The sequence below is a fragment of the Salvelinus namaycush genome, chromosome 4 (genome assembly GCF_016432855.1).
Source record: "Salvelinus namaycush isolate Seneca chromosome 4, SaNama_1.0, whole genome shotgun sequence".
Taxonomy (NCBI): Eukaryota; Metazoa; Chordata; class Actinopteri; order Salmoniformes; family Salmonidae; genus Salvelinus; species Salvelinus namaycush.
Window position 1 is genome coordinate 46735401 of NC_052310.1, and position 26726 is coordinate 46762126.

The window sequence follows — 26726 nt, forward strand, 5'->3', positions numbered from 1 at the left end:
TCACAAAGAAATGGAGACGGAATAGCGGGGAGCTCTATGGATGGAGACCCATATTTGCACTACAAGACTCCACCAGACCTTTGCAACTTTGAAAGGGTCTCAGAGTTTTAGGAAAAGGGGACTGACTTCAAACATTGGTGCTGTGCCTCTGAAAGGTGCTTTTGTTGTCCTCGCTCAGGTACAAATGAACTATTTAATGACTATACCTTGTAACTCACTAAGCAGCAGTGTTAGGGACTGGGAGTTTATGCTCAGTTTGTCATTAATAAGAACTGCTTTCACATTCCAAGGCATCCACTCACTTCATAATCTGCAACAGTGTCGGACTGACATGTTGGACGTGTCAATTGAGGTGTGTTTCGACCACAGGCGGTTGGTTGGTGGCACCTTAATTGAGGAGGACGGGCTTGTGGTAATGGCTGGAGAAGATTAAGTAGAATGGTATCAAATACATCAAACACATGGTTTCCATGTGTTTAATGCCGTTCCATTTGCTCTGTTCCAGTCATTATTATGAGCCGTCTTCTCCTCAGCAGCCTCCACTGGTTTCAACTAATCCAATTCGGTGCAAAAGCAAGGGAATTGTTCAGAATAGACACGTACTTGAGAATTGACATTTTGGATTATTGTTCGATCTTTGTATTCATACATGATCTACATACATGATCTTTATTCATATGTACCCTAATATGAGTTCATTGACAGGTTATTGGATCCAAGTATAGAACTACAGTACCACAGAGAAAAGTATCTCTGACCTTGACGTTTTTCTCCGCTGGCGAACTTGAACACGTTTACAAACTTACAAATGATTTTGGGCTCTTACATGCCCTTAATAGTTCATGGTGTGACCACAGACTTGAAGGAAATGCTGTAGTCACCGCTTTCATAAATACTCAACTCTCTTACACACAGTTTGGAGTATTTGCTGGCAGTAGTGCAATACGTAATGCTCCCAGCGGGGCCAGGAGAGTCTAAAATGAGCTGACACTGCTGGGTTCCAGAGAATTACAGCAACAGCAAAAAATGCAACATAACCGGCCTAGTGGAGGACCGTGCTACACTTCAACTCACTTGATGCTGTGGTGTCAAGATGACTTCAGTGTTGTGAACAGTCCAAACCCCACTTAGATGGTGTCCAGTGTTTTATTCATTTTTATCTTTTCAAAGTTTACTCAGACAAAAGTATGCCCAAGTGGTTTACTTTACGAGGTAATTGCCGGTACTTGACCTCATGGTTATCATTATTCATTTACTATTGGACCTCGGTCTCACACATTGGCACACAACTCTCCTTGAGGTTTTCAAGACAATTCCAATTAAGTTGAATTTGTCCTTTGAAATATTACAGTCTTACAGCAAATACATCCAATACCTGTACTGAATGTCCTGTTCTTTTCCCTTTAAACTTTACTTTACTTTAATTTGTGGACTAAGTGACACAATTGATTTCCAATACATTAAAATGTTGTCCAAATTAAAGTAGAGACTGTGGGTACATAATGTCTTGGCCACAAAATGGTTCATTAAATATAGCTCTGATGGGTGCTGAGTAAGAGTGTTCATCATACTGCTCAGTCCTCTGGCATGGCACGGGGTGTGTGTGTGTGCGTGCATGCCCGCGTGTGTGTACGTTAGCAGCAAGCTTACCATATGAAGTTATGACCTCACTCTCATAACTACTTTTGTAAGGTTGTTTCAACAGGAGGGACTTTTTACATCGAAAAGTATTCAGTACAGCAGTAAACAGGGGCACATGTGGTTGCATTATTGTAGGTGTAAAACAAAATATCAAACCTGGTCTGCATTGTATTGTGATCACCAATATACTGTTGGGCTTTAATTAAATGGATGCATGTGTGTGTACTCATAATGCAGTGTATGTCTTGTCGCTCAATATTGTGGAATGCACTACTCGCTACTCATCAGACTTGCATTGCGTAGTTGCATTTACACTTTTAGTAATCACTGTATATGTTCCTTTTTACAGATCAACTGCTATCTGATGTCAGCATTTGTCAGATCTTCAGATCTATTCGCTTGTAAAAGTTGCTTTCTACAAATGTACTGTATTTTTTGTTTCACTGTTACATTTTCAAATTAAAAGCCATTGTACAGTTAGTGTAAATATAGTATCTGTCAGCAATCATTATTTTATTTTACAAGAGCAGTGAGAACCACAAAGTGATGGTTTCTCCTGTTCAATAAAACATTTTTTTTATTTTTTTTATTGAACTCCATTTGGAATGAGGATTATGGTAAAAGATTGGATTCTGGAGCAGTTGGAGTACTTGAACATTATTGCAGAGCCAAATAAATGAGATTTCTCTTATGCTGTTCATTTGATTTATTTGCATTTATTTTGCTGACTGTACAGGCGAATGTAGGCAGAAGACTTAACACAAACACATTATTACAAATAATAATACATGACTCATTGGCACAGCAATGTGAAATGTGTCTCCCTCTTGTAGGATAAGGTTTTATCAGACATCTGTACAGTAAAACGAAACCAAGTCAATCCTTTGTGTCTTGAGGCAATTCTTGATGGTTTATTATTTCATTTATCCATAAAAATATCATACAGTATGTGTATAAATGTTTAGTTACGCAAAACAAATATTCAGATAAAAATGCAGGTTTAGTATACATACATACATGTTAAAAAATAAGCAACAATAATAAAGCTATTAGAAATTATGAAAAAAAAATGATGCTGTCCAGCTAAGCCCTTTACTAATGGACTGTACTATCTCTGACTATACTCATCTGTCCTTCTAATAAACTGATGAAATTCTGTAGGGAAAAAATGATAAACAACACTTGCTCATATATTCACTATAACAGTAACATACTGTACAACGCAACAGTAATGTTTATGGAGAAAGCATTACCTCTCTCCCAAAGGCCTTTGCTATTTCAGCTGCCCCTGGCCCAAACTGCAAAGACAAAAATATCAGTCAATTCCAGAATGATTTAAATTGCTCTAATCGAAACAGAACCCATGCTGTTACTTGTCATTACCTCGTTCTTCACATCGTGGTCGGCCCTGTCCAACAACAACTGCACCAGCAACTCATGGTGGTTCAACACTGCCACCTAGCAGACAGTTGTTGTATTGACTGCTTGCCTTGTCCTATGAACTTTCCTGTCCAATGTCCTATTTTCTAAGGAGTCTCGGTGAGTTTGCACTATGAGTAACCTCTTTAGTGGCACAACAGAAGTTTGTGAAGAAGTGTTTGGAGTGTACCATAAGTGGCGTCTTCCCATCCTTGTCCTGGTGTTGACTTCAGCCCCGGCTCTGATGAGGAGAGAGGCCACCGCTGGGTTCCAGTGACCGCTGACACCCTCATCAAAGGAGTCCAGTCAGTAGGACACGTTGTCTCTAACATCCAACTGAGACAACAATCAACATGCCTTTTAGTCTCAAAATTATAACTCACTTCCTTTAGTTTTCCTTTTGGATAGTAGTGCACTTTACATTTACTGTAGAGAATAGAGTGTAGCTCGTAAATGCTGACACCAATCTCACCTCACAGCCATCCTGAATCATGTAGGCTATGACAGCAAGGTGTCCTCTGTCAGCTGCCCAGTGGAGGGGGGTACAGCCCCACCCCCATGTCCTGGGACTGCCACGTGGCCCCAAACATCTTCAGATACTTCACTATGTCCAGGTGGCCAAAGAAACTTGTCAGCATCTGCCTGACATAGACACAGGAGATGGTAGAGGTCAATCACAAACCCATTTGTCATTTATTCACAACGTTTGTACTGCAAATGTGATAAAATTGTACTCTATATGCAAAGGTAAGGTACAAAATACTGTATGTGTTTGCACACCTGTCTTTCCCACTACCGTTCTTCTTATTCATGTCTGCACTGTGTTCTAGCAATTTGTGAACGAGCCTAAAAAAGAGAAATTCAAGTTCAGAGTAAAGCTTTCAGGCATAATGGTGACGTTCCACTATTATTAGACACCGGTGAGCAAGACTTTTACTGCAAGGTTTAACCTGGCAAAGACTGTCTGTGCAGCCACCTTGAGAGGAGTGAAACCATGTTTGTCATTGACGTTCACATTGACTGTCCTGGAGAGAAATAAAGCATGGCATTAACTATAAGAGTACCTATAGTCCATCTGCTCATTTCTCACCCAGACTGCAACACTCATCGCACTCATAGGTTCACCTGAATGACATTATATACAGTGCCAGTCAACATTATGGACACACCTACTCATTCAAGGGTTTTTCTTTATTTTTACTATTTTCTACATTGTAGAATAATAGTGAAGACATCAACACTATGAAATAACACATGTGGAATCATGTAGTAACCAAAAAACGGTTTAACAAATTAAAATATAGTTTATAATTGAGATTCTTCAAAGAAGCTACCCTTTGCCTTGATGGCGGCTTTGCACACTCTTGGCTAGCTAGCTAGCTGAAATTGGCCCTTTTATAAATTAGACATGGAGGAAGATAAGGATTTGGACTTTTGGTTTGACTTAAATTCTCCGTACTGGCCAATGATTATAACGGCGATTCTGATCCAACCATTAATTCCAACATTGTGACCCTGGCCTGAGAGGATGGAAGTTCAATATGTAGCTAGATGTAGAAGGCTAATGTTAAATAGCTAACGCTGCCCATGAATGAAAGTTAGGCTAGCGAGCAAGCATTTCAGCCAGACAACAAAAAATAAAAGCGTGTACTGTATGACAGTGATAGACTGTTTCGTCAACATGAAATAATTTATTCACATAAGTATTCAGACCCTTTGCTATGAGACTCAAAAATGAGGTCAGGTGCATCCTGTTTCCAGTGATCATCCTTGAGATGTTTCTACAACTTGATTGGAGTCCACCTGTGGTAAATTCAATTGATTGAAAAGGAGAGCCGCACACTCTAGGAGCTCAGATGCAATAATTTTATAAACTAATAACCAACGTTTTGACAGACAAGCTGTCTTCATAAGGGTATAATGACAAACACTGCGGGTCACTAGTTTATATAGTTTCAAAGGACACACACACAGGTGTCTGTAATCATGGCCGGGGGTGGCTTGATATCATTGGTTGATTTACAGATATAAATAGAACATATAAAAAACATGAATGGATAGCATACAATCCATAGATACAATTAGGCGACATACTAGGCCTACAAACATGTACAATGAATACCAAAAGGGAGCAAGGGTCTTTAAATTAAATTGTCAAGGTCACCCCCTCTCCTAGAGTGGTTTGTGGTTTGCTTCCAAAAAGTGGTCTGCAACTGGGTACGTTGAGTTTTCGTACTTTTATTTCGCACTTCTTTTTACCCACATAATTTTTACCACAAGGACAAGTTATTAGATAAATAACTGCCTTAGTGGAGCACGTGATAACACCAAAGGCTCTCCTTTTCATTTTCAGGTGTTCTACTCAGCTAGCCAGCACCTCGCCTAAACAGGTGTGCGTTTCTTTTGCTTCCAAATTCAATTGATTAGACATGATTTGGAAAGGAACACACTTGTCTATATGTGACCTATTTCAGGAAACTAGCAGTATGTCGCGGGTCACTGCTTCACACGAAAGCCATTTGAACGTAATCTTTTTTTTTTTTATCAAAATGTGTTTTTGGGCAGAAATACCTTCTGGAACATGTGAAGTTTCATCTGCCCTAATAAGAAACTTAAAAGCCATCTGTCAATACAAAAAAAAAAGTTAAGTTATGAGCCTAGTTGGTTTAGCCACAGAAAAAGTCAGCAACCTTCCCATTAGCCATGATTGGCTGAGATAATGAGTGGGCTGGACATGCCGAAAGATGAGTTCGGATTGGTCTGCCATATAGCATACTTCTGTCTATTTAAGCTGGTTAATATGTGTAGATAATCCTGTCCAACACATCTTTTTTGATATATATTGCTTAGTAGAACTGCATAAGTGTTGCTCTTCACCTTCTGGAGGATCGAGTTTTGCAATCAGTGGAATTAGAGTAGGATAGCTAAGGAGATGGAGAAAACACCTGTCTCTAGATTACATCTTCAAATTAAGGCCAACCATTGCATCCGTGACAGGGAGAAGCATCCAACCATGATGTATACGGGTAAGATAGTCTAGTTAGCTACATTTTCAGATATTACATGTTTCTAATTTTGACAGAAAGTGGTTTCATTTCAAGTTAAAGTGTACTGTTAGCTTGCTAGCTAACGTTAGCTCGCTAGCTAACGTTACGTGCATGATCTTATTATTCGTATCTCAGAGCCATTTGCTTGGCTAGTTATAGCCTAATGTTAGCTAGCAAAACATTGAATCTGGTTGGTTAGCTACCTATATGGATGCTATGTATATGGCTACCTACATGGCTACCTATATGGATGGTACCTATATAGCTACCTATAAAGATGAGCAATGACCGGACGGCATAGGCATCTTACCTATGCCACTCGGTCATTGCTCATCCATATATTTTTATGTATATATTCTTATTCCATTCCTTTACTTAGATTGTGTGTATTAGGTAGTTGTTGTGGAATTGTTAGATTACTTGATAGATATTGCTGCACTGTCGGAACTAGAAGCACAAGCATTTCGCTACACTCACAATAACATCTGCTAACCATGTGTATGTGACCAATACAATGTGACCAATATTTGATTTGATTTGACCTGCAGATTCATGCAGGGTAGTAACGTCATGAGTTGGGATTATGGTTCATTGTTTAGCTAGCTAAAAGACTCCACTATACAAGTATCCATTGCAAATGAATGTCACTTCGACAACTGTTGACAGACATAGCCGGTAAATTCGCTCTGGCTATCTACTCCGATATCAGACCACGGGTAAGATAGTAGCTACTAGCTACATTTTCAGATATATATTTTTTTTACATGTCTTTTTTTTTTTTTTTTTTTATCCACTATGCAAGTATCCATTTTAATAGAATGTCACTGCAACAACTGTTAGCCAGTTAGCTTGGGTGCTTGACTGCTGTTGACAGTGCATGTCAGAGCAAAAACCAAGCCATGAAGTCGAAGGAATTGTCCGTAGATCTCCGAGACAGGATTGTGTCGAGGCACAGATCTGGGGAAGGGTAGCAAAAAATGTCTGCAGCATTGAAGAACACAGTGGCTTCTGTCATTCTTAAATGGAAGAAGTTTGGAACCTGCGAGACTCTTCCAAGAGCTGGCAGCCCAGCCAAACTGAGCAATTGGGGGAAAATAGCCTTGGTCAGGGAGGTTACCAGGGACCCGATGGTCACTCTGACAGAGCTCCAGAGTTCCTCTGTGGAGATGGGAGAACCTTCCAGAAGGACAACCATCTCTGCAGCACTCCACCAATCAGGCCTTTATGGTAGAGTGGCCAGACGGAAACCACTCCTCAGTAAAAGGCAGATGACAGCCCGCTTGGAGTTTTCTAAAAGCAACTAAATTACTCTCAGAAACAAGATTAGATGGTCTGATGAAACCAAGATGGAACTCTTTGGACTCAATGCCAAGCGTCACTTCTGGAAGAAACCTGGCACTATCCCTACAGTGAAGCATGGTGGTGACAGCATAATGCTGTGGGGATGTTCTTCAGTGGCAGGAACTGGGAGACTAGTCAGGATCGAGGAAAAGATGAACGGAGCAAAATACAGAGACATCCTTGATGAAATCCTGCTCCAAAGCGCTCAGGACCTCAGACTGGGGCGAAGGTTCACCTTCCAACAGGACAATGACCCTAAGCACATAGCCGAGACAATGCAGGAGTGGCTTGTCTCTGGACAAGTCTCTGAATGTCCTTGAGTGGCCCAGCCAGAGCCCGGACTTGAATCTGATCTAATATCTCCAGAGAGACCTGAAAATAGCTGTGCAGCAACGCTCGCCAACCTGACAGAGCTTGAGAGGATCTGCAGAGAAGAGAGAGAGAAACTCCCCAAATACAGGTGTGCCAAGCTTGTAGCGTCATACCCAAGAAGACTTGTGGCTGTAATCGCTGCCAAAGGTGCTTCAACAAAGTACTGAGTAAAGGGTCTGAATACCTACTGTATATAAATGTAATATTTCAGTTTAAAAATGTTATACAGTTTTTGCTTTGTCATTATGGGGTATTGTGGGGGTATTGTGTGTAGATTGATGAGGGGGGGACATTTAATCCATTTTAGAATAAGGCTGTAATGTAACAAAATGTGGAAAAAGTCAAAGAGTCTGAATACTTTCCAGATGCACTGTATCACGGTCACAAGGCATATGAAATAACGGGTTATAAAGGTTGTAGGTTGTAATATGGCTTTTTTTCTGGCTTCCCCAGTGATTTTACCCATGCACCCAGTGGCGACCCGTCATTCAGGGCAGGTGGGGCTTGCCTGTTTTGCATGTTATTTTTCCATTAATACATGTCGCATATCAGTTTGCAAACAATGTAAAAAAAAAAAAATATGTCATTGAGTTAATAAAGTCGCATACAAACATGGTCTCTTTTTTGTTTTCTTGAGTAAGGCAGCTCCAAAATGCAGGTGTTTCAGCCTAGCTCAGTGCTTTCTGTGGTGGTGGGATAAGCCAGCAGAAAATATGGAGCGTTGCGCCGTGATTGGCTCAGTGTTCTGTCAGTCATGAGGACACTACGTCACCACCAAGTCTAAGGGGAGACCTCAAAAATTCTAGCCCCTTGGGTGGCGCCATAGAGTTACATTAGAAATGCCGATCCAAGAAGGCTCAAGGTCATTGGCCACAGATAAAATGATGTCAAATCATATGTACAGTAGATTTGATTGGACTGATCATGTCAACATCATACTTTCAAAATCTTGGCTTGCAGTCATCATCATGAATCAAGTCGACAAAAATCAACAACAAAAAAAATCTGCTAATATCACCACTGCATTTAAAAATATATATATATATTCACCTTTATTTAACCAGGTAGGCTAGTTAAGAATAAGTTCTCATTTGCAACTGCGACCTGGCCAAGATAAAGCAAAGCAGTTAGACACATACAACAACACAGAGTTACACATGGAATAAACAAACATACATGCATGCACCACTACTGTATGTGTGTGATTTGGGGTCCATCTCTTCCACAGAGAAGCAGGTCCATGGGTGACCCACTTTACCAATGACGAGGAGATGGTTTAAGGCAGCCTCAAGGCAGCCTCAAGAACAGCACAGACATTGAAAGGGATAAGGTGTGGGTCAACTTTTAGCTACTGTCACGCCCTGAACATAGTAAGCTGTTTTTTCTCTGTGTTGGTTGGGGCGTGATGGTGATTTGGGTGGGTTATCTAGGTGTATTTGTATGTCTATGGTGGCCTGATATGGTTCCCAATCAGAGGCAGCTGTTTATCGTTGTCTCTGATTGGGGATCATATTTAGGCAGCCATTTCCCTTTTGTGTTTGTGGGTCTTGTCTATGTTTAGTTGCCTGTCTGCACTATTTGTATAGCTTCATGGTTTATTCATTGAGTTTGTTGTTTTTGTTCAGTGTTTCATTCATTAAAAGATAATGTACGCATACCACACTGCGCCTTGGTCTCTCTTGGTCTCTCTCATACGACGATCGTGACAGCTACTTGTATTGAGAGTTAGGGCTATGGCAGTCATAAAATGTTGTCCGCAGGCTATTGTCATGCAAAATACTGCCAGTCTCACGGTAATTGACCGTATATTACATATTACTGTGTAGCCCACTGTTCGGACGCTACAGACATAAGTTGGCAGATCGCTGTCCCATGACGCTTGTTGGGGCGTTGTGTGGGTCATAGAGCAAATCGTGTTCGGGAGAGTATCATCTTTACATAAATGGTCATAACAGTTTGTAGGCCAAACCATTCGGATGATACAGATGATTTTGTTAGAAGACCGATTTTCGGGATGTCTCATGGTCTGACAAAAACATCTCTAGTTTTAACCTTCCACCTGCATATGCTAATGCAGTAGATTGAGACTCATCCAATGCAAAAAAAACATATCCCTAGTTTAAATTGAAGGATTTGTATGGTGATGTTTATATTATGCTAATTTGATTTCCGCCGGGACGCAGACATCGACTCTAGGGCCGCAATGAAAAAAGTAGCTAGCTATGTTAGCTAACTAGTGAAACGTTTTTCACACTGTGTAATGAATGCCTTTTTGATGACAGTTGATGGTTGCTATGGGAACCGCATTGTGGCGGTTGCAGGAAAACCTGATGTGCGGGAAATCCTTCGAAGTTTGGACAACGCTGTGATTTATTGCTACTGTTGCAATATTCGTCTCATTCTCTATGTTTGCACCACTGTTGCAAATGTGAAATTGCACAATAAAGTATTAACCATGCAGCTGTGCACAGCCGCACAATCCTCCACGCTGGCCATGTTCTATTCAAACTATTGTTCTCTATTCTATTATGCCCTGGCTGGCCTGTTCCATCATTGATCTTAGTCTCATCTGTTGGAATCAGGGATTAGTGGCCACATGACTAGTCAGCCTTCACGGTCGCTGGAGCGTGTTTCATTATTCAGGCTCTCCCGGTTTGGAGCAGGGCAGGGGCATTCATTCGAAGCAATTTTATTTAGTTTCAACAACCGACTTCGAATTATATAAAATCACGTAAACTTTCTTTCAATTATTTGCATGGTCGAGGCTCTTTCTATTAGCGCGTAGCCTATCTCTCGATTGGGTCCAGAAAGGAGCGCGTAATCCACATCAACCATGGCGCAGGGCATAACCGGAGAGAAGTATTGGGAGGATAGAGTAGCCTTCGAAACAGAAGGAGCAGGTCAAGAAGTTGTAGAATATGGTGATGTTTTGGAGCTTAATCGATTTGACGGACTACCCTACTCCTCTCGATATTACACATTACTGAAGGAAAGGATGGATCTGCCAGTTTGGAAAGCCAAGTGTGATTTCATGGACAAGCTGGCCAACAGGCAGTTTATTATTGTCTCTGGCACTGCAAGAACTGGCAGAAGCTCTCAGGTGAGTTGATTACTCTCCCCTCTGATAATAAGTAGGTTTTATCTCACAAATATGTGTGTAATGCAGTTACTATTGACTGCATCCCAAAAATCTTTCCTTTCTCCCAAAGGGTGCACTTGTTCGATTACCATAATGAATTTGAAAGAAAAGGACTGGTATAAGAAATAGGCCTATGGTGGAATCTCCCTCTAGCCCACACCCATACTAATTCAATATTTTTACATTAGTGGGGAGTACTGAACCAGTGCACACTTCAGGAGAAAAGAGATGTTCAAACTGGTAAGTGAAATGAGGCGTTTGGGGTTTAACACTCTAATTATGACTGAAGGACGTGATTAGAAAGGATAATCTGTTGTGGCAGTATGTTTCATGTTCTTATCTTTCCCTCCTGTGGCATGCTCAGATTCCCCAGTGGTGTGCAGAGTTCTGCCTGTCTGTCCAGTACCAGAATGGCATGGTGGTGTGCACCCAGGTCCACAGGCAACATACAGTGGATCTGGCCCTGCGTGTAGCTGATGAGATGGACGTCAACATCGGCCATGAAGTGGGCTACAGCATCCCCCTAGAGACATGCTGCTCTGGTGACACTGTTCTCAGGTCTGTAAACACTATTACACACATACCAATTCACAAACACACACACACTCTTTTTCTCATACACACTCACACACTTACATCACCCCCCGCATCACCCCCCACCTTCTTGGTGGCTGTCTTTTCTTTTTTTAAAGAACTGAACAAAAGAGTTGAGGAGCCTCTTTTCATGGGGCTCCCCTGCAGCTGCCCAGCTCTCACTCTGACCATATGCCACGCTCCCGCGTCTCTCACTGCCATAAGTCAGCCGGGGAACAAAGACCCAAGACAAGCTAAGAAAACAGGCAGCCAGGGAGACCTAATGAATCCACTGACTAGACTAATAACTACACACTTAGAGAAAAAGGTGCTATCTAGAACCTTAAAGTGTTCTTCGACTGTCCCCATAGGAGAACCCTTTAAAGAACCCTTTTTGGTTTCAGATAGAATGATTTTGGTTACAGGTAGAGAATCCTTTTGGGTTCCATGTAGAACCCTTTCCACAAGGATTCTACATGGAATCCAAAAGGGTTCTACCTGGATCCAAAAAGAGTTATTCTATAGGGACAGCCAAAGAAACCTTTTTCTAAGAGTAAGGGTTTACCTTTACATTTCTATCGAGCAATCTGTAACACTTCAGCGATACAGATTGAATAGAGCCCTAAATTACACAAAGTAGCCAAGCACAGCAGCTTCATTAAGGACCCTTCCAGGAGGACAGCTATTCATCTCCTAATACGTCATGTTGTCTTACACCTTTGGCTTCAATTTGCTATTAGAGCACTAGAATTGATTGATTTTATGTTTTTGTAAATAGAGTGTATGTACTTGATAAATCACTTCAGTAGAACTTTATCAACACATATGCTACTCCCACAAAATGTTACCCTACGCCTGTTTGCGGCCATATCTGTTTATGTATGTTTGTAACCATTTTCTTCTTCCCCACCCCAGGTACTGCACTGATGACATGCTGCTCAGAGAGATGATGTCAGACCCCATGCTGGAGCACTACGGCGTCATCATCATCGACCAAGCCCACGAGAGGACGGTCAGTACAGATGTTCTACTGGGCCTTCTCAAAGACATCACCCTGCAGAGGCCCGAGCTCCGCGTGGTGCTCCTCACAGCTACACACCCAGGACCCAAACTACTGGGCCACTACAGGAATGTCCCACTGATCCAGCTGGAGGGGGTATGTTCAGCGGAGGTGGTGTATACTGGTACCAGCCACAAGGACTACTTCTGCTCTGCCCTGCGTCTGGTTCTGGAGATACACCACTCCCAAGAGGAAGGGGATATAGTCGTGTTTTTGGCCACAACTCAAGTAAGATCTTCTTAAAATGTCATATCCTAGTCTACAGTCTGGGAACGTGGAAGAAGCCATACCATGGCAACTGTTGCTTCGACAACAGCATTACTCAACCTTCTCTTGTGTTTTATTAGGAGATAGATCTTGCCCGTGATATCCTCCTTCGCGAGGAGGCCAATATACCCCCACATCTAGGGGAACTTCTCCCTATCTCGGTGCACCCTGGGCTGGGTGGAACTCTGCCCATGCCGGGTGAAGAGGAAGGCCGGTGCAGAAGAGTATTCCTCACCTCCAGTCCAAATGAAGACCTCTTTTGGGCTGTGCACATGCTGAACTTTGTCATTGATGCCGGTGTCCAGAAAAGAAATGTGAGTAACTTATTGCTGAATAGTTATTTTAAGCAAACCTTTGTACCCCTTTTTGGTAACAAGATTGTAATAAATGGTAATTAGTGGTGTTTTTTTAATGAATGTCTGTCTTTCCTCGTGTTCTAGGTTTATAACCCTAGGATCAGGGCGAACTCAGTCGCCATTCAACCTATCAGTCGGATCCAAGCAGAAAGCCGCAAACAGCTTGTAGGACCAACAGGTATGACAAAGATTGAAATCAGTAACAAAGTCCAGGTATTGAAGTCACACAGCTTGGAGGGTCATGTGTTCTTGCTAACCTGAGCGCATCATTTCCCGCAGGGAAGAGTTTTTGTCTGTACCCAGAGGACACACCCCTGCCCAGTGAGACACGCCCCCACATCCTTGAGTCTGACATCACATCCACAGTGCTCTTCCTGAAGAGGATGGACATCGGCGGTCTGGGCCGCTGTGACTTTATCGACAGGCCAGGTACGGCAAGACGGGCTGAACAAGTACAGGCTCTTTCTTCAACATTACTTTTTTTTTTATTGTATCTACAGTACATATGTGACAGGGCAGCTAAATGTATACATACTGAGTGGAGTGATACATCAGAAATTACATTCTTAATGCATAAGGCAATAATGTTGTTTTGTATTTATGCTTTTGAGCTCCATGCATCCTGTAGAGAGACACATTTTGGGTTGAGCTCAGTTATTTCGTTTGGCCCGTGTTTCCAGTACAAACAGGCCTGTTGTGTGGTATTGTGTTCTATTGGAGGTCGGTGAGGCATGCGTTAGCTGAGCTGACAAGCCCTGTTCTACGGCCAATGTTTGGAGAGCTGGCCTAGTGATGCAGCAGCAGCCATAGAGGTCTAACACTCATTAACGATAAGAGTTTAGTCATGCTCTCTCTCTCTCTCTGTGTGTGTGTGTGTGTGTGTGTGTGTGTGTGTGTGTGTGTGTGTGTAAGCCCTGCCAAGCACTACAGCGTAATGATCATGTGCAGCTGGGCAATGTGGGCATTTCACTATAAGCCCCATGATTGGATGACATTGATTGAAAGTGTGTGTTGATGGGTGTGATGTTGTCATTATTATTATGTTGCTGATGTTGTGATGCTGTTTCTCAGGATTAGACTATCACCATAATGATCATAACGGGACAGTACATTTGAGATGTTTATTGCCCTGTATACTGTAGCTTTTTTCTTGTTGAAAACATTGTTACATCCAAAACCCTCAGTGTAGAGCAAAGCCTCTCAGAACATATATTTTGCATAGTGATGACCAGCTGACATTAGGATATTGAGGACTTAAATTACAATCAGTTTAGCCTGCTTGCTGGTTGTACCTTGAATTTAAAATAATCTGTTTTACAAGGTTGTAATCACATAGTTTACAGGTGACTTTCTTTACAAAGTCAGATACTTCACAATTCTGTCACGCACAGTTCGATTCATTTCCATGGCGGTGTTATTTCCACCAGATCCTGAGGGTCTGATGCAGGCCTTGGAGGAACTGGACTATCTAGCAGCCCTGGATGACGATGGGAACCTGTCGGAGATCGGCATCATCATGTCTGAGTTCCCCCTGGAGCCCCAGATGGCCAAGACACTACTGGCCTCCTGCGAGTTTGACTGTGTCAACGAGGTGGTCACCATAGCCGCCATGCTGACAGGTGTGTGGGACTTCAACTTATGCTCTGTGGTCTGTATACCACATTAAAGGTTTGTGTTAACACACACCACCACCATGCTGTGGTCATGCTTGCACACTTGCAGACCTCATTCAAATTGAAGTCACGTCAATCCTCACAGATACTTCATAATGTACAATATTAGTGTGCTAACCCCTTCTCTCACGCTGCCCCTCTTAGCACCAAGCTGCTTCCTGGTCCCCTCAAGGGAGTTGAGGCTAGAGGCCTCTCAGTGTCACCTGAAGTTCCAGCACCCAGAGGGAGACCACTTCACCCTCATCAACATCTACAAGGCTTTCAAACAGAACCAGCATGAGCCTTGTGAGTTCACATAGGCATGCCTGTAGCCACAGTGCATACAACCAGCTTTTTAAAAAAGGATAACATTGGCCATAAAACCCTCATTTACTCTCTCTGGTTTGTGGTTTTCCAGTTGTCAGTGTGGAGAAGTGGTGTCAGGACTACTTCCTGAGTCTGTCTGCCCTGCAGACGGCTGATGCTATCCGCTCTGAGCTGACTGACATCCTGAGGAGGATAGAGCTGCCTGTCTCCATGCCTTCCTTTGGCTCCAAGGGAAACACTCTCAACATTAAGAGAGCGCTGCTAGCTGGCTTCTTCATGCAGGTACAGTAATATGGCTTTGCTTCTACCATTAGCTATCTATTGATAACTGTTACTACTAAGAAACTTGAAAGATACAATCTACCTTCTACTTACTCGTATCACTAGCAAGAGCAGTGTGCGGGTTTCTCTTTTCTTTGAAGTTATCACATTGTTCCCACAAGTTATCACATTGTATCACAAAAAGTTCTCAGATGTGCGAGTTCCTTTTGAAGTGAAACTTGAAGTTATTATAAAAGACATACTGTTATGACTTTCAGGTGGCAAGGGATGTGGATTCATCAGGGAATTACTTCATGTTGACACACAAGCACGTGGCCCAGATCCACCCTTTCTCTGCCTACGGCACCAAGACACCCAAACTAGGCCTGCCGGAGTGGGTCCTCTTCCATCAGTACTCCTTCTCAGAGGACAACTGCATCCGCACCGTGTCCCACATATCACCAGAGGAGTAAGTGGATTAGAGGTGGAGGATGTTCTTTGTTCAAAAAGGGCTTTGTTGATGTGAAGTAACCATTTGCAAAAGATACACAGCAACAAAATCATCCAAACATAAAAAATATCTAAATATAGTATATCAAAGATAATTAAATCAAATTAAAATATATGAATAGGTTAGAACTGTGTCTAGCTTGTAACCTCCAATAGATAACTACAGACATTTACTTCAGGGAGAGACAAGAGTTCCCACACATTGCTTTCCTTTTTGCACCAGGCTCTTCACCATGGCACATTAGAGTCAGATTGTAACGGGCGGGGGTTTTCTTAATCCTGCCCTCCAGTATCAGCTGGTTAAAAGGGGATTAGGAAGAGCACAGCTACAGAGAGGGTGCTGGTTTAAGGGGGACTGTTAATGACAGAGAAGGCTCGGCAGCCTTCACATGCCGTGTTGGGTTACACTCTGGAATGTTTTTTTTGTTTGTTTTTTTAATCGCTCAAATGTTTACCAAATGGTGCTCCTGGCAACTGTTAGACTGATGTTACAGTAAGTGCTCTTTCCAACAAAGAGATTGGATGTCATTCATAGGAAATCCTTGATTGCTGAATTTTGGTCAATTGCAGTGAACATCATTGGGAGATTCTCGTTCTTTGGTCTATGATAATCTAACTAATTTCAATTTCCTCTCACTGTAATTCAAATGAATTTCAGGTTGCTCTCCATAATTGCAGTTGACCAAATGTTCCCGTGCTATGTTAAATTCAAGTGCAAATGAATAAGACAATACTTACTGTGAAATCAGAACCAGATGAATGAAAATGCAAATATATCAGAGAATATTGGGTTGACTCGCCCAATGTCCAACTCCATGTTCACCAATGATTCCCTCCCTGTACCCAGGTTCATTCAGATGGCTCCACAATACTTCTTCTTCAACCTGCCTCCCAGCGAGAGCAAGGACATCCTCCAGAACATCTTAGACAATGGAGCTGAACACTACAAAGCGAAGAAGATTCAAAAGAGCCCCAGCCTAGAGAGCATACCAGAAGTCACCGCCAGTTGTATCATACAATGATTGTGAAGGCTTTGGTTGAGAATGTCTTAGAGGCAGAAACTCCCTACTCATTCCCCGGTACTGTATTATATGATCATTTTCACCAGTGTTACCTCTCAGTCATCTCATCACCAGTGTTACCTTTCAGTCATCTCATCACCAGTGTTACCTTTCAGTCATCTCATCACCAGTATTACTTTTGAGTCATTGAAACTTAGAATAATGTTAATGTCAGGCTAATTAATATAATTAAATTAGTTAATTACTGGAATTGAATTATGGGAAGAAAAGTGAAACTATCTGTCCAGATTGCCAATGTGTTAGTTTTAGCAATATTTATATAGGCATCCTTTCTAGTCAATGTATATTTAATTTATAGAGCCCTACGTATGTACAGGGATGTATGTTGTTTCTTGGAACTTGCAGTTTAAGAATAAACACACCACTAAAAATGCAGGTTTGAAGAGTACTTAGCCTAAATGCAAATCTAGGGCTCTGTTCAATCCGTATTGCGAAAGTTCAGTATTCCAGCGTGATTTAAATGTAAAGGCAATGTTCCCGCGCTAGAGGAGAATGCATTCAAGGTAAATGCTGCAGATGTCAGCTCAAATGGAAATGGCCTTTACATTTCTATCGCGCAATCTGTAACGCTTCAAATATGTATATTTAGTCAGTCCAAAAGCCAAAACATACAGCTTAGACACTTAACCCCCACGGGCATATTCTTTACACTTTGCCCTTACCCTCCACTGCTCAGTTGGACCATTTCTCTTACCTTTCTGTTAAATGACTCTAGGCTGTCATAGTGCATAAAATGTGTGTCCCAGACGGATTAGCACAGAGGAGCAGAAACAGAGTAGCACAGGGACATCATTTGGGTTTGTTGCTCCATCTGCTGTGAAGAGAGAAGGGATAGGTGGGGTGGGGGTGACCCAATTCAGGGACAGTGCATTACAGTATTGTAGCTACATGAGGCATTACAGCACCATGTGACCTCTTTAGTCCTGCATACATACTCACATGCTCATGCCAAGATCCAGGGCATTTTATATACAGACAGAAATAAGTTTAACTTCTTGGCACCAAGGTTGGTGTTGTGTAGTAGTGTTCATACACTGTCGTTACCAACGTGAACCAAGACAAGGTGATTAGAAATATATACTAACCTTTATTTCATGTCAAGGCAAACATGCAGGCACACACATTCAAACATAAATACAGCAACCAGTACAAATTATCCTTTGAATGGATCGTTTGCATTCAACATTGCCTGCAGGCTATTGCACATTTTCATTTTGAAATGTTGTAACATTAACTTCATTTCAGCTTCCGCAACTTGCCTCATTCCTTAACCTGTTTCTTCACAGCATAGTTACTATAATTCAGGTTTATAAAATCAAATCCCGTTGAGATACGGGTACTCCAAAGTTTAAGTTCATGTATCCCTCATTTAGTTAGGGATAACAAAGAAAAATGTATATCTGTAATTTAATTTCCAAAAACGATGTCAGTTGAAAAGGTGAAGTGCAGGAATTGTAAAACAAAATCTACCAAAAGGCAAAATTGTGGATTGCTCAATCTGGTAGTAAGGCACAGCTGGTGATAATTTCACATTGCAGGTGTAAAGAGCATTGAACACCTTGATAAGGGTCTGTTATTTCGGTTGTCATCATGACCCTGCCCCAGAGGTCCCCACTTCCTGTCTGTGGGGTCAGCTGTTGCAGGAGGTCGAGGAAGAGCTCAACACGTCTGAGGAGTGGAGCAGTCTTCAGCATGAAGTAGCTTAGAGTAACCATTCTTATAGGTCTTCAGAAGATCCTCGACCTTATTTCTATTGTAAAAAACATAGGTATTGTTTTAAATTTAAAACTATGCTTAAAGGGATAGTGAGAGATTTAGTAAATTAAGCCATTTTCTACTTACCCAGAGTCAGATGAACTCATAGATACCATTTTTATGCTGTTATTTTAAAAATGGACAAAAAAATGGCTTTTATATCAAAAACATGAACATTTCTAAGTGACCCCAAACTCTTGAACGGCAGTGTATATACAGTACAAAATCCATGTGTATGTGTGTATAGAGTGTATGCTATCGTGTGTGTGTATATGCATCTAATTTTACTGCTTGCATGAGTTACTTGATGTGGAATAGAATTCCATGTAGTCATGGATTTATTTAGTACTGTGCGCCTCTCATAGTCTGTTCTGGACTTGGGGACTGTGAAGAGACCTCGTGGCATGTCTTGTTGGGTATGCATGGGTGTCCGAGCTGTTCACCGGTAGTTCAAACAGACAGCTCGGTGCATTCAACATGTCAATAACTCTCATAAATACAAGCAGTGATGAAGTCAAATCTCTCCTCCACTTTGAACCAGGAGAGATTGACATGCATATTATTAATATTAGCTCTCTGTGTACAGCCAAGGGACAGCCGTGCTGCCCTGTTCTGAACCAATTGCAATTTATTTTCCTAAGTTATTTTTTGTGGCACCTGACCACACGACAGAACAGTAGTCCAGGTGCGACAAAACTAGGGCCTGTAGGACCTGCCTTGTTGATAGTGCTGTCAAGAAGGTAGAGCAGCGCCTTATCATGGACATACTTCTCCCCATCTTAGCTACTGTTGTATCAATATGTTTTGACCATGACAGTTTACAATCCAGGGTAACTCCAACCAGTTTAGTCACCGCAACTTGCTCAACTTCCAAATTATTTATTACAACATTTAGTTGAGGTTTAGGGTTTAGTGAATGATTCGTCCCAAATACAGTGCTTTTAGTTTTAGAAATATTTAGGAGTAACCTATTCCTTGCCACCCATTCTGGAACTAAATGCAACTCTTTGTTAAGTGTTGCAGTCATTTCAGTCGCTGTAGTAGCTGACATGTATAGTGTTGAGTCATCCTCATACATAGACACACTGGCTTTCCGCAATTCATTAGTAAAGATTGAAAAAAGTAAATGGCCCTAGACAGCTTTCTTGGGGAATTCCTGATTCTACCTGGATTATGTTGGAGGCTTCCATTAAAGAACACCCTCTGTGTTCTGTGAGACAGGTGACTCTTTATCCACAATATAGCAGGGGGTGTAAAGCCATAACAAGTTTTTCAAGCAGCAGACTATGATCGATAATGTCAAAAGCTGCACTGAAGTTCTAACAAAACAGCCCCCCCAATCTTTTTATCATCAATTTCTCTCAGCTAATCAGTCATTTGTGTTAGTGCTGTGCTTGTTGAATGTCCTTCTCTATAAGCATACTGACAGTTTGTCAATTTGTTTACTGTAAAATAGTATTGTATCTGGTCAAACACATTTTTTTCCAAAAGTGGGTTGTTAACCGGCTGATTGGTCGGCTATTTGAGCCAGTAAAGGAAGCTTTACTATTCTTGGGTAGCGGAATTACTTTTGCTTCCCTCCAAGCCTGAGGGCACACACTTTCTAGTAGGCTTAAATTAAAGATGTGGCAAATAGGAGTGGCAATATCGTCCGCTATTATCCTCAGTAATTTCCCATCCAAGTTGTCAGATCCCGGTGGCTTGTCATTGTTGATAGACAATTTTTTCACCTCTTCCACACTGACTTTACAGAATTTGAAATTACAATGCTTGTCTTTCATAATTTGGTCAGAGATACTTGGATGTGTAGTGTCAGCATTTGTTGCTGGCATGTTATGCCTAAATTTGCTAATCTTGCCAATTAAAAAAAATCATTCAAGTAGTTGGCAATATCAGTTAGTTTTGTGATGAATGAGCCATCTGTTTCCATGAATGATGGAGGTGTGTTTTCCTTTTTTCCCAGAATTTCATTTAAGGTGCTCCAATCTGATCTGGATACTGCTTTCAAGCTAATTTCTGCAGCATTAGTAAAGATGTGATCAGTACATGTTAATGATTTATTTCCTGTGCTGTTTGTAACTACCCTGGTAGGTTGACTGATAACCTGAACCAGGTTGCAGGCACTGGTTACAGTTTGAAGCTTTCTCTTGAGTGGGCAGCTTGATGAAAGCCAGTCAATATTTAAAAATCACCCACAAAAAAATATACCTCTCAGTCACATACATTATCAAGCATTTCAACATCTTATCCAGATACTGACTGTTAGCACTTGGTGGTCTATGGCAGCTTCCCACCAGAATTGGCTTAAGGTGAGGCAGATGAACCTGTAGCCATATTACTTCAAAAGTATTTGACATGAGATCCTGTCGTATCTTTACAGGAATGTGGTTCTGAATATAAAAACAGAAACACCTCCACCATAGGCATTTCTATATTTTCTGTAAATGTTATAACCTTGTATTGCTACCACTGTATCGTCAAAGGTATTGTCTAAGTGAGTTTCAGAGTCAGAATATGAATGTCATCTGTTACTAGCAAATTATTGATTTCATGAACCTTGTTTCTTAAGCTTCATATATTAATGTGGGCTATTTTGAGCACTTTTTTTCTGGGATGCTTACTTGCTTCCCAGTAAAGCAATGAAAGCATAGCAGCAGTAGATGTGTTCATGTTCATTATGTTAGTGCAGGGTGAGCTCCTACCTCCTAGGGTACACCGGCTTAGTGCGAACTGTATCAATCTGGTTCATAGGCACATGCTTACTGATCCTACAGCAATTGTATGCAGTGGAGGCATTCAGGGCAGTTAAAGGGACATAAGTTAGATTACTTATATTGTGTCTACTGACGCCCCTGGTGTAATGTACAATTGCTGAAGCATTATAACAACTCTGCGTCACAATGGGAGGGATTAGCTGAGCTGGGCTTGAGTCATTGATAAGTCAGTGTCTCAACGCAGCCTTATAGTGCTGTGAAAGGATCCAGGATCCCAAAAGATTTGGGTGGATCCCATCCTCCTTATAAAACGTGTTTTGTTTCCAAAAGGTATCGAAACTGTCAACAAAAGTTACACCCATTGAGTTGCAATAGTCACGTCGCCAGTTGTGAAGAAAAATAAACCTGCTAAAGTGTTCAATGCTGCGATTTAGAGATGGCAGAGGGCCAGATATGATGGGTCTTTGTTCGTGTTTAGCAGAGAGTCAATCAGCTCTTTTAAATCCAGTTTGAACTGTTCAGAGCTGCCCTTCATAATGTCATTAAAACCCATGGACTACGATAGAATCAATGTACATGTCCTGGCGTAGTACATTCGAGAGCAGCTTAGTAATGTCATTTACTCGAGCTCCGGGATAACACATTTTTTTTGCACCAGGAATGGTTACATCTCTAACCATGGAGCTGCTCAGAATCATGGCTGGCGAGAAGGACGAGGAAATCCACCCACTCCCACGCTTTGGAGAACCCTTTATGAACGGACGAGAGGCAGGATAACTTGAGCCTGTTGCTGCCGGCGCCTGTAGCAGGCCTCCGACAGATGGAGAAGCCCCGCTCGTTCCAGAGCAGGGACGGAAGGTTGACGACTTCAAACTTGTAGTAGTAGGCAGACACAGGCACCCCCCAGCAACGAAGGTGCAGGAAGATCAGGCTCCAGGACAGAGAAACTGTTGTTTGTATCCTCTCCGGGCCTCTTGTTGGGAGTGTAGACTGCTTTGCGTGAGGTCGCTGTGTTCGGCTTCCACGGCTCGTGACAAATGGTATCCATGAGTAGAAAAAGGGCTTAATAGCCAAACTCTAGCACTATGCCTTATTTCCTTGATTATGGTATATGGATGCCAAGATTATACCCTAACCCGGGGGTTTCCAAACCTTTTTGACCCACGACACCATTTTGATATCTGAAAATAGTGTGGAGTGCAATTGAGATAGGTGTGCTTGATGCATGTTGCGTCGGAGCTTCTCAAAGTCAGGGGGTGTGGTCGACAGTGCGCACCTCATCTCTACCGTCACATCCAACCTGGCTCGATATTTGGTTTTAATGCAGACGAGAGCACTGAACCCAGCTTCACATACACTATATATACACACAAAATTATGTGGACACCTCTTCAAATTAGTGGAAGAGTAACAATGGCTCAGCCACAAAGTGGTAGGCCACACAATCTCACAGAACGGGACCGCCGAGTGCTGAAGCACGTAGCGTGTAAAAATTGTCTGTCCTCGGATGCAACACTCACTACCGAGTTCCAAACTGCCTCTCGAAGCAACATCATCAGCACAAGAACTGTTCGTCAGGAGCTTCATGAAATGGGTTACCATGGCTGAGCAGCTGCACACAAGCCTAAGATCACCATACACAATGCCAAGCTTCAGCTGGAGTGGTGTAAAGCTCGCCACCATTGGACTCTGGAGCAGTGGAAACACGTTCTCTGGAGTGATGAATCACGCTTCACCATCTGGCAGTCCGATGGACGAATCTAGGTTTGGCAGATGCAAGGAGAACGCTACCTGCCCGAATGTATAGTGCCAACTGTAAAGCTTGGTGGAGGAGGAATAATAGTCTGGGGCTGTTTTTCATGGTTCGGGCTAGGCCCCTTAGTGCCACTGAAGGGAAATCTTAACGCTTCAGCATACAATGACATTCTAGACGATTCTGTGCTTCCAACTTTGTGGCAACAGTTTGGGGAAGAAACCTTTCCTCTTTCAGCATGACAATGCCCCCGTGCACAAAGCGAGGTACATACAGAAATAGTTTGTTGAGATCAGTGTGGAAGAACTTGACTGGCCAGCACAGAGCCCTGACCTCAACCCCATCGAACACCGTTGGGATTAGACATAAATCGCCCAACATCAAATCAAAAATGTTATTTGTCACATGCGCCGAATACAACAGGTGTGGAGCTTACAGTGAAATGCTTACTTACGAGCCCCTAATCAACAGTGCAGTTTCAAAAATACAGACAAGAAGAAGAGATAAAAGTAACAAGTAATTCAAAAGCAGCTGTAGAAAATAATATATACAGGGGGGTGCTGGTACAGAGTCAATCTGCGAGAGGCAATGCAAATAGTCTGAGTAGCCATTTGACTAGATGTCCAGCAGTCCTATGGCTTGGGGGTAGAAGCTGTTTAGAAGCCTCTTGGACCTAGACATAGCGCTCCGGTACCGCTTGCCGTGTGGTAGAGGAGAGAACAGTCTATGACTAGGGTGGCTGGAGTCTGATAATTTTTAGGGCCTTCCTCTGACACCGCCTGCTATAGAGGTCCTGGATGGCAGGAAGCTTGGCCAAAGTGATGTACTGGGCCGTTCACACAACCCTCTGTAGTGCCTTACGGTCGGTGGCCGAGCAGTTGCCATACCAGGCAGTGATGCAACCAGTCAGGATGCTCTCGAAGGTGCAGCTGTAGAACCTTTTGAGGATCTGAGGGCCCATGCAAAATCTTTTCAGTCTCCTGAGGGGGAAAAGGTTTTGTCGTGCCCGCTTCACAACTGTCATGGTGTGCTTGGACCATGTTAGTTTGTTGGTGATGTGGATACCAAGGAACTTGAAGCTCTCAACCTGCTCCACTGCAGCCCCATCAATGAGAATGGAGGCATGCTCGGTCCTCTGTTTCCTGTAGTCCACAATCATCTCCTTTGTCTTGATCACGTTGAGGGAGGTTGTTGTCCTGGCACCACACGGCCAGGTCTCTGACCCTATAGGCTGTCTTGTCGTTGATCAGGCCTACCACTGTTGTGTCATCGGCAAATTTAATAATGGTGTTGGAGTCGTGCCTGGCCGTGCAGTCATGACTGAACAGGGAGTACAGGAGGGGACTGAGCACACACCCCTGAGAGGCCCATGTGTTGAGGATCAGCGTGGCGGATGTGTTGTTACCTACCCTTACCACCTGGGGGGCGGCCCGTCAGGAAGTCCAGGATCCAGTTGCAGAGGGAGGTGTTTAGTCCTAGGGTCCTCAGCTTATTGATGAGCTTTGAGGGCACTATGGTGTTGAACGCTGAGCTGTACTCAATGAATAACATTCTCACACAGGTGTTCCTTTCATCCAGGTGGGAAAGGGCAGTGTGGAGTGCAATAGAGACTGCATCATCTGTGGATCTGTTGGGGCGGTATGCAAATTGGAATGGGTCTAGGGTTTCTGGGATGATGGTGTTGATGTGAGCCATGACCAGCCTTTCAAAGCACTTCATGGCTGAAGATGTGAGTGCTACAGGTCAGTAGTCATTTAGGCAGGTTACCTTAGCGTTCTTGGGCACAGGCACTATGGTGGTCTGCTTAAAACATGTTGGTATTACAGACTCGGACAGGGAGAGGTTGAAAATGTCAGTGAAGACACTTGCTAGTTGGTCAGCGCATGCTCGCAGTACACGTCCTGGTAATCCGTCTGGCCCTGCGGCCTTGTGTATGTTGACCTGTCTAAAGGTCTTACTCACATCGGCTGCGGAGAGAGTGATCACACAGCCTTCCGGTTCAGCTGGTGCTCTCATGCATGTTTCAGTGTTATTTTCCTCAAAGCGAGCATAGAGGTGGTTTAGCTCGTCCGTTAGGCTTGTGTCACTGGGCAGCTCTCGGCTGTGCTTCCCTTTGTAGTCTAATGGTTTGCAGGCCATGCCACATCCAACGAGCGTCAGAGCCGGTGTAGCACGACTCGATCTTAGTTATGTATTGATGCTTTGCCTGTTTTATGGTTCGTCGGAGGGCATAGTGAGATTTCTTATAAGCTTCCGGGTTAGAGTCCCGCTCCTTGAAAGCAGCAGATCTAGCCTTTAGCTCAGTGCGGATGCTGCCTGTAATCCATGGATTCTAGTTGGGGTATGTACGTATGGTCACTGTGGGTACGATGTCATCGGTGCACTTATTGAAGCCAATGACAGATGTGGTGTACTCCTCAATGCCATTGGAGGAATCCCGGAACATATTCCAGTCTTAGGAAGGTAATGCGGTCTGCAGCTTATCATGAGAAACTCTACCTCAGGCGAGCAATAGCTCAGATATCGTGCACCAGCTTTTGTTTATAAAAATACATAGACCGCTATCTCGTCTTACCAGACGCTGCTGTTCTATCCTGCCGGTACATCGTATAACCAGCCAGCTGTATGTTGATATTGTCGTCGTTCAGCCACGACTCTGTGAAGCATAAGATGTTACAGCCTCATCGGTGCCCAACCTCAATAATGCTCGTGGCTTAATGGAAGCAAGTCCCCGCAGCAATGCTCCAACATCTAGTGGAAAGCCTTCCCAAAAGAGTGGAAGCTGTTATAGCAGAAAATGGGGAACCAACTCCATATTAATGCCCATGATTTTGGAATGAGATGTTCGACGAGCAGGTGTCCATATACTTTTGGTTATATATTGTGGATATGAGCTGGCAAAGGGCAGACTACTATGAGTTTCATGGTGCTTTCAAGATAAATGGGAACTCAAAAAAAAAAAATAGTAGGTCAAATTATGAAGTCAGAGCTCTAGAAAGATGTCAGAGCTCTAGAAAGATGTCAGAGCTCTAGAAAGATGTCAGAGCTCTAGAAAGATGTCAGAGCTCTAGAAAGATGTCAGAGCTCTAGAAAGATGTCAGAGCTCCCGAGTGCTCTTCCAAGCGTTGGAAGCAGTGGTGGAAAAAGTACCCAATTTTCATAATTGAGTAAAAGTAAAGATACCTTTAAAAAAAATCACTCAAGTAAAAGTAACCTAGTAAAGTACTACTTGAGTAAAAGTCCAAAATTGGTTTTAAATGTACTTAAGTATCAAAAGTATAAATCATTTAAAATGTCTTATTATTAAGCAAACCAGACACAATTTTATTTTTTATTTACGGATAGCCACGGGCACACTCCAACAGTCAGACATAATTTACAAACAAAGCATTTGTGTTTAGTGAGTCTGCCAGATCAGAGGCAGTAGGGATGACCAGGGATGTTCTCTTGATAAATG

At 42.6% G+C, this 26726-nt stretch overlaps 1 protein-coding gene and 1 long non-coding RNA gene across 2 annotated transcripts; one reads left to right on the plus strand and one right to left on the minus strand.

Moving 5' to 3' along the window:
- Positions 1-2444: 2444 nt before the first annotated feature.
- Positions 2445-4230, minus strand: LOC120046567. The gene is made up of 3 exons (XR_005476822.1): positions 3841-4230; positions 3533-3702; positions 2445-3396 (listed from the first exon to the last, which is right to left on the minus strand). It is a non-coding gene; the product is annotated as an uncharacterized LOC120046567 (long non-coding RNA).
- Positions 4231-10653: 6423 nt separating this feature from the next.
- dhx32b (DEAH (Asp-Glu-Ala-His) box polypeptide 32b) lies at positions 10654-17196 on the plus strand. The gene is made up of 11 exons (XM_038990825.1): positions 10654-10920; positions 11324-11517; positions 12448-12820; positions 12940-13173; positions 13300-13393; positions 13495-13644; positions 14643-14834; positions 15033-15173; positions 15286-15476; positions 15734-15924; positions 16813-17196. Exons 1-11 carry the CDS (start codon positions 10654-10656, stop codon positions 16985-16987), a joined length of 2202 nt encoding a protein of 733 aa, XP_038846753.1. The 3' UTR covers positions 16988-17196.
- The last annotated feature ends 9530 nt before the right edge of the window (positions 17197-26726 follow it).

Coding starts and splice junctions, on each gene's coding strand:
- dhx32b (XM_038990825.1), top strand. CDS start 10,654: ATGGCGCAGGGCATAACCGGAGAGAAGTATTGGGAGGATAGAGTAGCC. Junction 11,518..12,447: donor TCTGGTGACACTGTTCTCAG/GTCTGTAAACAC, acceptor TCCCCACCCCAG/GTACTGCACTGATGACATGC. Junction 14,835..15,032: donor CATAGCCGCCATGCTGACAG/GTGTGTGGGACT, acceptor TGCCCCTCTTAG/CACCAAGCTGCTTCCTGGTC.